The sequence below is a fragment of the Phalaenopsis equestris genome, unplaced genomic scaffold, assembly GCF_001263595.1.
Source record: "Phalaenopsis equestris unplaced genomic scaffold, ASM126359v1 Scaffold001112, whole genome shotgun sequence".
NCBI classification, from domain to species: domain Eukaryota; kingdom Viridiplantae; phylum Streptophyta; class Magnoliopsida; order Asparagales; family Orchidaceae; genus Phalaenopsis; species Phalaenopsis equestris.
Window position 1 is genome coordinate 176,474 of NW_018165551.1, and position 13,134 is coordinate 189,607.

The window sequence follows — 13,134 nt, forward strand, 5'->3', positions numbered from 1 at the left end:
TCCGCGGTATAATCCATTGTAACATCTCTGTAATATTCTGTAACTTACTTGTAACCTACTAATAAATTCTTAATATATGATAACAAAAGCGCGAAATTTATTTTAGGTTAGAGAAGGTTACAAGGACGTTACAAGGGGTTCTACCCCTGATATAACCCCCTTGTACCCTCGATATAAACCCAATATTGTACGCAGCGTTGCGTACGTCTATCGCACGGAGATTTTTTTTGACTGGCGTAAAATTAAACTCAAATGAAATCATGCTGTAATTAGTTTCAATTTATGAACCTTTTTTACATTAATTTATAGCAAAACATTATTAATCAAATATCATTATTGGGTATTTGATGTTATTCCAGGAAATAACATCTTTTGTAATAGTTATAATATTATTACATACATATCATATATCATTTATTTATTTTTTTGGTTTTGAAATTAGGCATAATTTGTATAATTACCAGAAATATTATGTTAATTAAATTATTTATTATGTCATCATGATTTAACTACCCCTTCCCCATTTTTTAAAAAGGGAAATTTACATCATGCCAAACAATTTTTATGTGTTTACATGTCTATTATACTCTAATACTAGTGCTATAAACTTATATATGAAACATATATTTCACTCTCAAAAAGATAATAATTATGAAATTTCTAATGCAATTTTAAAATTATGAAAGATATGCATAAAAACATGAAGGGTGACGGGCGGAACCGCCAAGCACCCCTGACTCGCAACCCGTCAGGTCTGGGTTGGACCCATGTGTCTAACCCAACATCAGTCGTTTGAGGGGATTCAAACCGTAGTCCAGAGGAGGCTTACACCGCCGAAACGGATGCTCTACCAACAGAGCTGGGAACACGGTGTGTTAGATGCTTAAAAACATAAGCATTTTAAGCCATAAAAATACCATTTTAATAATTCCAAGGCATAAGATACGTTCACTCGTGCAACCCCAATTTTGTTTTTCATAGCCACAATACTAATGCCATACGATAATATGCTATAAAATTGGCCTAAAACATAGCTTAAAAGGGGGTATTTACATACATGCCAAACATGCCTAAATAAACAATAATAATAATAATTTATAGGACTTTGGTGCATTGAACATATGTACTACTTTTGATGTGATATTAATGATTACATGGTTATTTATGTAAATATGAAATTTTAGATGTTAGATATGTAAAAACATAAGAATTGTGCGGTATGCATGTAAACGCCACTAACAATAAACCCAACCATACCTTTTCTCCCTGTTAATAAATTCTAAATTTTCCTCGCCCTGTCCAACGAAATATATTCCATGCGGACGGATGCATGCGGTGTCCGATCCTGACCGTAAATCAGGTGATCTACGGTCAGGATATATTTCAGTGAGCCCCACCTAAAAAATAAAAAAAAAAAAACTGAAAAAATATCCTGAAAATATATCCTGACCGTAGATCACCGTGATCTACGGTCAGGTACGCAATAATTTCTCCCAACCCATAAAATTCACCTTAAATATCGAACCCATAAAACCCATAAAATTCTGTCCAACACTACCTACAAGTCTGCACGTCACAAATTTAATAAATTATGGTGCAATTGCATGCGACATCACCCGAAAACTTACTATTTACAAATCAACCATCATCTTCCATCCATTTTTCAACTTCTCGCTCAAATATCAAAATTCACGTTAAACGCCCAACCCATATTTTCCATTTTTATCAAATTCTCAACAGTTTGATAGTGACACGTGTAAATACAACGGTTTGGCGGTTCAGAAAGATCCCCCGGTGCTTAATTTGTAAATATCAATATTTCAGGTGGTTTGTATGTAAATTATCCCATAAATTATAAATATTAAAAGTAAATTAAAAAGCCATACAATTTATAAATAAAATGCAACATAAATAGAACATAAAAGCAGGAAACTCTTACTCATTATATTTGTCCAAAGGGTATGTTGTGTCTCCCAGGCCAAGTTATCATCTTCTCAAAATACTTTGCTGGAACTATGCCATCAAAACCCTCGGTCAGTATGACTTTGTTGTCCGAAATATAGAACCTCATTCCATCTGTAAAAAACAAGGACAAATAAATTATTATTTTTTAGGGGACTTTACAAACATACCACCCAACTTCTATGTATTTACAAATCTATAGATTTATACCACACACATCTTTCATATTTCAAGTGAACTAAACATTTTCAAGAGGTAAGGTGGGATGTAAAAAGAAAAGCTTAGGCGGTAGATTTGTAAATGCATAGGAATTACGAGGTAAGTATGTAAATCTTCCTATATTTTAATATAAAAGTATGACAATAATTTAGATGAGATTTCTACCTTGCAATGCCTTTCTCAAGTCCAAGAAGATCAACATATTGACATCTCTTCGCATACCTTGAGAAAAAAATAATAATAATGCAGTGCATTAGTTGATTGCATAAAAAAATGTTAAATTTACATAGATACTACATCATTATGTATTTACATGTCTAAAACCTATAGTTTGATATTTACATTTATAAACCTATACATGAAAAAGTGTATTTTATTTTTTAAAAGTTAGTAATAGTTTTATTATTATTATTTGTCAATTAAAGATTTAAAGATGCGTTTGGGGCGGCCCTACGGTACCGCACAAATTACGTTTTGTCTGTTTTCTCAAAAAGTTACAGACATTTTTCCATCAGGCCTGACTACCTGCAGTGACTATTAGAAAGTTGTGATCTGATTTTTTCAAAAGATAAATTTTTATAGTTGCCAGCATAACATTTTGAACAGCAACTTCCTCTTTAGCAGTTTTATTCAGTCAAACCGTTGCAGCTGCCCCAAACATACCGGAAGTGGTATATACATGCTCTTTAGCAGTTTTCTTCAGTCAAACCGTTGCAGCTGCCCCAAACACACCGGAAGTGGTATATACATATACAACCTAAGAAATTATTTTACAACTAAGAAATACAATAAAATAATTCTAAAGAGAAGATTTAAACATGCATGAGGTGTTATTTATGTTATGATATGATTAATGAGTTGTAGGCACATGTTGCACCAAAAAAATTCCCAATGAAAATTAAGAAAGTTTATTTTGATAGTAGACAGAAATTCGAATAGCAACACAATCAATAATATAGGGAAAAACAAATAAATGCAACCTCTTTAAAGAACAGAAATAGAAACCTTTTGATAATCAAAGAATTAAAAAAAACATGATGATTTATTATGGAGTTTTGATTCATTAATGCATTACAATTATTCCTGCCAGAACAGCAGGAGTTAATAAAAGTAGGATTTTTGTCAATAGAATGTAAGGGTGATGTTGAGTCAAATTCAAGCAAATCATTGTAAATTCAAAATCAAATAATTTTTTTTTTATTTTAGTTCAAGAGAAATTTAAGTCTACTAGAAAGCACATTTAGATTTGATAATATCATTTGTATGTATGCATTAATATTCATTTATAAATTTATACTATGCAACAAAATATATACAATTATATATATGTAGTATTACATGATCATGATATGTGAATGTTTATAATGCATGACAAAGTAAATTTGAGTTGAACATATCAAAATGAAGGTTGGAGAAGACGATTCTATTTCTCAAGTGTGGAAACTTGAAATGAAGGATCATGAAATCCTCCATGAGTAGAAGAAGAATAAATCTAACCTATATATAGGTTGCAATCCAAGCAAAGTATTCCAACAACAATCCAATAAAATTCCTTTCAAAGCATTAAGAGGGTATTTATAAAAATTTAACATTTATAATGGTAAGATTGAAAAGACAATTTGAATTACATTTAAGAGTGCATGAATCCACGAAATTGATTCATTATTTGTGTCTTCAACTTCTACAGAAAATTTATGGTTGATTAATACATGCTTCGACATAAGAATTACATTTAAGAGTGCATGAATCCACGAAATTGATTCATTATTTGTGTCTTCAACTTCTACAGAAAATTTATGGTTGATTAATACATGCTTCGACATAAAGCTTGCTTCCTTATTTCATTTATGGCTGTTCATATTCTTCACCTTTATTTCACACTCATGCATTGCCCATTTTTCATGATAAATTAGGCTATGATTTGATGATTTTTAAATAAAAATATTCCTAAGTTGACTAGTCGATGAGGGGGCACGATCAAATGATAAATTGACTTGATTTTGAACTGTGGACTTAAAATTCTAAATCAGAAGACATTGAACGTCTAAATCAGCATTTGATATTAATACAAAAATGTTGTCATAATCATTCTCATAATAAAGAGGACATATCTAAGAAAATAATAATTCAATGATATAGAAGTCCACTCATCATCCAACATTAACTCTCCTCCACTTATACAGTTTACAATGTAGAATTAACTGGTGATGTGGGAAAAAATCTTGGAAATTTAAATGAAAATAAACATGCAATCATATTAAAAAGGAAACAAGTAATGCAAATTATAAATGAAGAGTAAAGGGAAAAAAAACAAAGTCCAAGATGCGACAAATAACAAGATAGATGAAATAACCACTCAAAACTCTTCATGTTAACTCAAAATAGCCATTCCAAGCAAAATCTATCAGAAATATTGGATCCCACCAAGGCCCAATACTAATAACCACTAAGTTCTAAACTTCATATTCATTTTGCAACAAAAGAAAAATAAAAATGAATATAGAAGAGGTATAAGCATGAAGGGTGGAATTTTGGGACAAGAAAAAGGATCAAAGCTTCAAGTTACAAAAAATTTCTCTCCAAAGAAATCCAACAAAGATGGAGGGGGGAGAATGGATTCTCAATTCTTAAGTGTGAAAACTTGATCATGATTCTAATAATTATTCTGATCAAGGATCATCTAATCTTCCATAAGGAGGTCACCAAGTCTATCCTAACTAAATTGCAAACAAGCAAAGTATTCCGATAACAACTCATTTCATTCTTACTCTTTCAAATGATTACGAAGGAACATATAGAATTACTAATACATGTGTCAAGGTGTAATTTTAAAAGTTATTTAAATAACATTTATAAGGTGAGGAGGCAACTACAAAATGCATAAACCATGAACTAGATTCATTTATTTTCTCTTCATTATCTTCTCCTTGACTCTTCAGAATCTTCCTTCTTGATGTTATGATTCATGAACGAAGATACTTTCTTCTTTCAAGTGTAGCCAAATTCACCATGTTGTCCAAAACAAATATATCTTCCAAATGAATTGGCCAAATTCTTCTATATATGAACCAAATAGAATCTGGAAATTCACTTGCATCTCGAAAGGAGTTAAACTTTAATTTAATATGCCATGATAGCATAAAACTCTTCATATTAACTCAAAGTCTCCATTCCAAGAAAGATCTCTAAGGAATCCCACCAAGAAACAATACTAGTAACTACCATGTTCTAAATGTCGGGTATGAGAGATGAAATTTGGGAAAAGAAAAAGAATAAAAACTTCAAAATGCAAGGAAGAAATCTCACACCCAAAAAAATTCAACAAAAAAAAAAATCACTAAATTCATCTCACAAGAAATATGCAATTAGGACCATTGTCTTTGATACCAAAGAATGATGAAGGGAGATATATAAGTATTAGATTATATCATTATTACTTATTATTTGATTTTATTCCTTTATTATATTTTGTCTCTTTTGTTTTATTTTGTTATATTTTCTTTCCTTGTTATTTTATTCTGTTTTTATCGTTTTTCATTATTATGTCTATTGTTGTTGGGTTTAAATATCCCTCTCACTATCAGCAAAATTGTGTTGGTTTATTCTAAATCTCAACATGGTATCAGACTCTAATTCTAGATTCAATAGCCCCTGAGATCCTCTGTCGGTTCCAACAACCAACGCCTCCACCTCCTCCTAGTTGGCAGCCTCCTCTGTCGAGTCATGGTATTGCAGTAAATTTGTGGTCACAGGCAACAAGATTCCTTCCTACGTACTGCAGGAATCCTTCAAATTCATGTCCATTGGTATCCTTATATTCCAACAAACTGCAGGACTCCTACGGATGGACAGTTTTGAGCCGGTCCTCAAAACTGTATCCTTCCTGCGGACTGCAGGAATCCTTCGGACCGACAATGGTTGTGAGTTTTTCAACTCTATTTTGAGTGATTTTTTTGTCAGCAAAGGCATATCCATCATAGTTCTTGTACGAACATTCCTCGACAAAGTGGGAAAACTGAGAGGAAAAACCGTTTATTCCTTGACACTGCTCGCTCCTTTATGTTTCAATCCAATGTCCCAAAACATTTTTGGAACGATGACATTCAGACTGCCACCTATCTCATAAATAGAGTATTCTCTAAAATTCAAAAGTGCTGACCCCCCTTAGCCATCCTGATGCCATGCTTCCCTATCAATCGGGTATTCTCCACATTAGAACCCAAAATTTTTGGATACACTGCCCTTACTCGGAGTAAACTGGATCCTAAATCCATAAAATGTATCTTCCTTGGATACTTCGCAACTCAAAAGGGGTTATCTGTGTCTTGATTCGACTACAAACAAACTCTATGTGAGTGTTGGTGTCTCATTCTTTAATAGTGTTCCCTATTTTTCTAGCTCGACCCCTAGTGAGGGGAAGCTTGAGTTCCCCGACACTGTCCCTTATTCTACTCCTATGGATAGTCCTCCCATTGTTCCTACCAATGAGGAGTCACCTGTCCTATTGAATGCACTATCTCGTCCTCCCATTATCCGTGTTTACACTCGACGCACTCGTCCTAACACTCCTAATTTGGATTCCACTAACTCCTTAAAAGACCATGATTCCACTTCAGACGATATCCTCAGCATGACCCCTCCTCCAAATGAGGATGTGAGTTTTCCGAGTAAAGTATACAGTCAGACATGTTCTCTCTATTCTATGAGAAAATATGTCTCTTGCTATACTTTATCGCCGACATACAAAGTATTTGCTACAGCCCTAACGGACCATCAGATCCCTCACTGTTAGGGTTGCTCTTGCTGACCCAACCTAAAAAACGACAGTGATGGAGGAGTTGAATGCCCTTCAACGAAACCAAACGTGGGACATCATGGACCTTCCTTGTGGTAAGAAAGTTATAGAGTGCCGATGGATTTTTAGCACCAAGTTCAACTTTGACGAATCCTTTGAACGCAACAAGGCAATATTGGTCGCTAAAAGATACTCTCGGACCTATGAAGTTGACCATGATGAGACATTTTCTCTAATGACTAAGCTCATGTGGATAAGTTGAACACTATTCATGTCCTGTTGTCACTTGCGGCTAATTTGGATTGGCCTTTATTCTAACTTGATGTCAAGAATGCATTCTCCGAGTAAAGTATACAGTCAGACATGTTCTCTCTATTCTATGAGAAAATATGTCTCTTGCTATAGTTTATCGCCGACATACAAAGTATTTGCTACAGCCCTAACGGACCATCAGATCCCTGTCACTGTTAAGGAAGGTTGCTCTTGCTGGCCCAACCTAAAAAACGACAGTGATGGAGGAGTTGAATGCCCTTCAACGAAACCAAACGTGGGACATCGTGGATCTTCCTTGTGGTAAGAAAGTTATAGGGTGTCGATGGATTTTTAGCACCAAGTTCAACTTTGACGAATCCTTTGAACGCAACAAGACAAGATTGGTCGCTAAAAGATACTCTCGGACCTATAAAGTTGACCATGATGAGACATTTTCTCTAATGGCTAAATTGAACACTATTCAGGTCCTGTTGCCACTTGCTAATTTGGATTGGCCTTTATTCTAACTTGATGTTAAGAATGCATTCTTGAATGGAGAACTAACAGAAGAGGTTTACATGTCTCTCCCTTCGGGTTTTGATTCTACTGCCTTTAAAGGGCAAGTGTGCAGGCTATGAAAGACCCTTTATGGACTAAAGTGGCCCCCAAGAGCCTAGTTTGGCAAGTTCACAAAGGTGGTCGAGGGCTATGGTTTTACTCGGGCTCAATCGGATCACACCATCTTCTTCCAGCATTCCTCTAATGGCAAGGTAGCTGACAATATTGTTCTTACAGGAAATGATTTTCCAGCATTGGAGTCCTTAAAAGACCTCTTTGTTTCATCCTTTGAGATGAAGGAATTGGGATCTCTCTGATTTTTCTTAGGCATTGAAGTGGCTCGGTCATCTCAAGGAATCTACATGCCTCTGCAAATATGTGATTGATCTCTTGATAGAGAACAACCTTCTTCTGTGGAAACTCGTTGTTCCTATCGATCCTAATGAAAAATTATCTGGCATTCCCAATGTTGTACTTGTCAACAAGAGTCATTACTAGCGTCTTGTGGGAAAACTTATCTAACTCGCTCGTACTCGCCCTGACATATGCCACGTAGTTGAAATAGTAAGTCAATTCATGTATAACCTCTATAAAAACCACCTCCATGTTGTGCATTGGATTCTCCACCAATTAAAAGGTACACCAGACTCGGTTTATTTTTCTCCCATCACAACTCTCGGTCTATTGCGGTGTATAAGCTGTTGATAGGCCAGTTCGGTTCATGATCGACGTTCCACCTCGGGTTATTGTTCATTTTGTACGGGGCAATCTTGTCATGTGGAAAAGCAAGAAACAGTCTGTGTTTGCCCAAAGCAATGTTGAAGTTGAATTTCGATCTATATCCTTAGGAATCTGTGAAACTCTCTGGCTACGCATCATGCTTCATGAACTTCGTATGTCACCTCCATCTCACTGTAGTAAATCTGTGATAATAAAGTTGCAATCAGCATTGCTCACAATCTAGTATAGCATGATTGTATCAAACATGTGGAGATCGACAGACACTTCATTAAGAAAAAAAATGAGTATGGGGAGATTTGCATTTCATATGTGCCCTCCAGTGATCAATTAGCAAACATCCCACCAAGAATCTGTCTCGCCCTTTGCTCGATGACTTCAAGTTTCAGTTGAACATGGCTGACATCTATGTTGAACATAACTGATATATATGCTTCAACTTGAGAGGGAGTAGTAGATTAAACTATTATTAGTCATTATTTGATCTTATTCCCTAATTATATTTTTCCTCTTTTGCTTTATTTTATTTTATTTTCTTTCCTTATTTTTATTGTTTTCCATTGTTATGTCTATTGTAATTGGGTTTAAATACCCCTCCTAACAATAAACTTGTGTTGGTATATTTCAAATCTTAACAATAAGATATCAATCTCAAGTGTGAAATATTGATTAGGGTTCCAATAATTATTTTTAATGGTTAGGTAGGAAACCCACCATAAGGAAAAAAAAGCACCAAGCCCTACTACTCTACATTTCAAACCAAGTAAATTATTCCACCAACAAACCAATATATTTTAATTCCAAAGCATTATATTGATGATTATAAATTTTTCAATAGATGTATCATACTGGAATTCCAAGAGACATTTCTTGAAATGAAAAGAGGGAAGGTGAACCAAATGATGCCTAAACATGCTTTTGGTTCAATGTTTGACCCCACCTTCCATCAATTTAGGTGATAAAGTATACATAAATGTAATTAAATCTAGGTGATTTCGAGTTGAATCAAACCAATTTTGAGTGAGCAGCCTTTGAGTCTAAATAAATCGATTTCAATTTCCTGCCGATAAAACTAAGAACTATAATCAAGCAAGTTTCAAATTTTAAACATAATTATCAAACCTACTAGAATGGAATCATGAAAGAAAATTAAACTAGTATTTGCATCAAAGTGTAATAATTCCATCTAAAATGAAGCTATAAAGTATCATAAGATATGAAGAATGTAACGAAAGCAGTTCAATTTTTGATAGCATACCACTAATTACTTCTCCATCTGAGGGCAATCCACTTGCAAAGTGTACATGTAGCCTTTCCATGCGTTTCAGACCATATTGTAAAATGGATTCTAGGTTCTTCTTATAGGTCCCATGAACACAAACTGCATCACAGATTAACCACTAGAAAACAATAAGATTGATAAAAAAATGTAATAATTATTTTTTACGAAATTTATATACATATTACACAAATCTCATGTATTTACATGTCTCACATCTAAACTTTCATATTATAATACTTTGGTATTCTAAACCTACATGAAAAGGTACTTCACTCTTAAAAAAGGGTAAGAGTGCTATTTTTGATGTGATATTAATGATTGGAGAGCTGTGTGTAAATATGAAAGTTTAGGTGTGAAAAGTGTACATGCTAAGGAACTATGTGCTATGTATGTAAATGCCTTTTATTTTTTCTTCAGACTATACCTTGTAGTTCATTCGCTGATAATATGGGCTTTAACAGACTTTCGGAAGTGACAGTCTACAGAAAAGAGTTTGAAAAGACCCATATTAGAATAAGCTTGGATACCAATCGAAATGAACAGGTCACCGCAGTAATGTTTTCTCATTGGAAAAACATTTTAAAATAACATTTGCACAATATGAATCAATAAGTTGTCTGTATCATGCCCAATAATAGAGCATAAACCTTCAAATGGTAAAATATTATATTGAAAAAATGGCTATTATAATTCTATTTTTCCCCCGATTATGTCTATCAACAGAAAATCTGCACAACAAAAAGGCTAGAAAAACAATTCTTAAGTTTAAAAACCAAGTAAAACAAAACTTCTCTTTTTCAGGTGCAATCCAAATCAGTAAACATGACAATTCACTTCCTTCAAAATCTATAGATTAGTTAATGAAGATAATAGTTTCATCAAAATCATGAGTAGCAAGAGCACCTCATTAACGTTCCACTCATTTCAGGGCGCATTTGATTTAAATCTAGTTTAACAGATTTCTACATAAATTTTAGGGAAGATTTACATACATATCACTCAATTCCTATGTATTTACAGATCTAACAGCTAGACTTCAATTTTTACATGCATGCTGCCTTACATACGCATGAAAATGGGTATTTCACCTTACAAGCTTAAAATGTTGGTATTTTTCATGTAATATAAAAGATTTTGGTGGTATAAATGTAAAAAAAAAGGCCTGGATATGTAAATTCATAAGAATTGACTTAAATCATGTTGTGTTTTACTTTGTCATTTGAGCTTCTTCAAGATTTTCACCATTATCTCCGTTTCTTTTGAATCCGTGTGAGTGTGATGATCATTTTGCCATATGACTTGTTAGATGTTCTCAAGAACCCAACTCTATAAATAACGTCTCATACAATTATTAAATTATATTATTTTGAAAGATTGTTGATGAAAGAAAACTCTCTGTGTCATGAATGTGATGTCTTTAATTATGAATGTAAAATCTAAGGAAAGCATAAGGGTCTCATCGGACAATTGGGCTCTCTTTTTTCACTTTTTTTTCAAATCCAAATGATCTAAATTCTTTTTTTTTCTTATGTAGGTAAATATTTTGTTAAATTTATTTAAAATTAATGAAGGGTTTAAGATGTTTTGAGCACTGGCTTAGGTGCTCTAGAAAGTCAAGGTGACGTCATAGCACCTTATAAATCTCTAAGAAGCATCTTAATCTCAAGGAACTAGGCAATAAATAACAATTGAGAAAAGTGAAAGAAAAATCAAACCTAATGTTGTTCGAACATGCACTTCCCATTCTTCCAGAGACATCGATTCCAGCTACTTAATGATTCCTTCCAGTGACAAATACAACTTCTTTTGATACAAAAAATCTTCATTTTGTAATTTCTAGAAAGCAAAATTTAAACTGTTGAACTTTTACATCTTGTATACTCGTTGGTCATTGCTCCCACTCAAATCAAATTTCTTCAGAAAAACCTTCTCTAATAACACGTGTTAGAAATTGGACCAACAGAAACACTGATTCGAGAGATCCGATTCAGAACTATGAACTGAAGCGCACAAACAAGGAAACAAAAAATGCAAAAGAACACTAAGATTTACATGAAAAACCCCGAGAATGGGAAAAAATCACCGAGCAACACCACACCAAAAAATTCATTATGAAAAGATAAGAAATAGTATAAATTACACCACATGCAAGCCTCTCTACAATCCTGGAACTCATGAACACTTCTTTCTCTCTTTCGCACAAAAGAATCGTATATTAGCACACACTCGATCTTCTGCTCGCATGCTTTTCCGTAATGAAAAATAAAGACTTAAATCCCAAACTGCATAAATTCTATTAAAGGCGCTGATTTTCTAAGCGCTCTAGTTCCAAAATTGGAAATGCTCCAGGCACTAGGGCGTCCCAATTACAGTGCTTAGGGCGCCCAGTGCAGGTGTTGGGTGCATTTCCTTGACACAATCAACTTCTACGTATAACACAATTTTCTTTTAATCAACGGATTGATCATATGAGCAATCTACTCTAGTCCAATCCAAGATCGAGGGTTGCATCATTGTAAGGCAGTCTAATGTTTGGTTGCAGAGGTGCTTCCAACAAACAAGCATTACCTGTCACACTCTTTAACTGTTTATATACATATCACCCAATTTCTATGTATATATATCTCTAACACCTAAACTTGTATATATACATTTATAACATTTTACATGTACATAATGTTGAATTTCATTTTTAACTGTTTTTTATGTGATATAAAAGCTTTGGGTGTCATGAATGTAAAAATTAAAACTTAGGTGTCGGATATGTAAATTCATAGGAATCAGCTCGTGCATGTATATTTTTTATTTACATATATGACATACGAAATAATGATAGTTGATGAATGGATGTAAATATACCATGTACGATTGAATTGCAAATTGAAAGGATGTCAATGTACGACTGAAATTCCTTACATGTATAACTTCACATGATTTCATGTATATTTCCAGTACAGGATCTCCAACTGAAATTCCTGGAATGATGATATGTGATAAACATAGAGACACCATAAAGGCAATGTGTTATACATCAAGTATTTATATGACTCTATATGGTAGTTAACTATCTGATACGGGAACTAGTAGAAAATTTAATAGAAAACGCAAAACAATTTTTTATTAATACTGAATTAGAGTTATAACACGTACAAACGGAAAGGGAAAACAGACAAACAAAACCAAGGTCCAGCTAGGGCTAGAAGGGAAGATCCGAGGGCAGAGTGGTGTCGGCAATGTGGTGAGGGTCGAGGAAGGGTTAGTGGTTGGTTGGTTAGGAAGGGGTTTGGCGGCCGGTAGGTGGGCTGGACAGTGAGGGTGGCTGTAGGGA

The 13,134-nt window shown here is 34.0% G+C and overlaps 1 protein-coding gene across 2 annotated transcripts in view; it reads right to left on the reverse strand.

Moving 5' to 3' along the window:
• Positions 1-1,706: 1,706 nt before the first annotated feature.
• LOC110033203 (tRNA 2'-phosphotransferase 1-like) overlaps positions 1,707-13,134 on the reverse strand; it is a 30,978-nt gene continuing 19,550 nt past the window's right edge. The window contains exons 4-7 of one of the 2 annotated variants that reach the window (XM_020737108.1): positions 10,231-10,285; positions 9,783-9,905; positions 2,347-2,403; positions 1,707-2,076 (exon numbers count right to left, since the gene is read on the reverse strand). In XM_020737108.1, coding sequence (XP_020592767.1) covers positions 1,943-2,076; positions 2,347-2,403; positions 9,783-9,905; positions 10,231-10,285 — 369 coding nt within the window. In that variant the 3' untranslated portion in view covers positions 1,707-1,942. The remainder of the gene's footprint in view (positions 2,077-2,346; positions 2,404-9,782; positions 9,906-10,230; positions 10,286-13,134) is intronic. The other variant, XM_020737107.1, reaches the window with a different exon arrangement.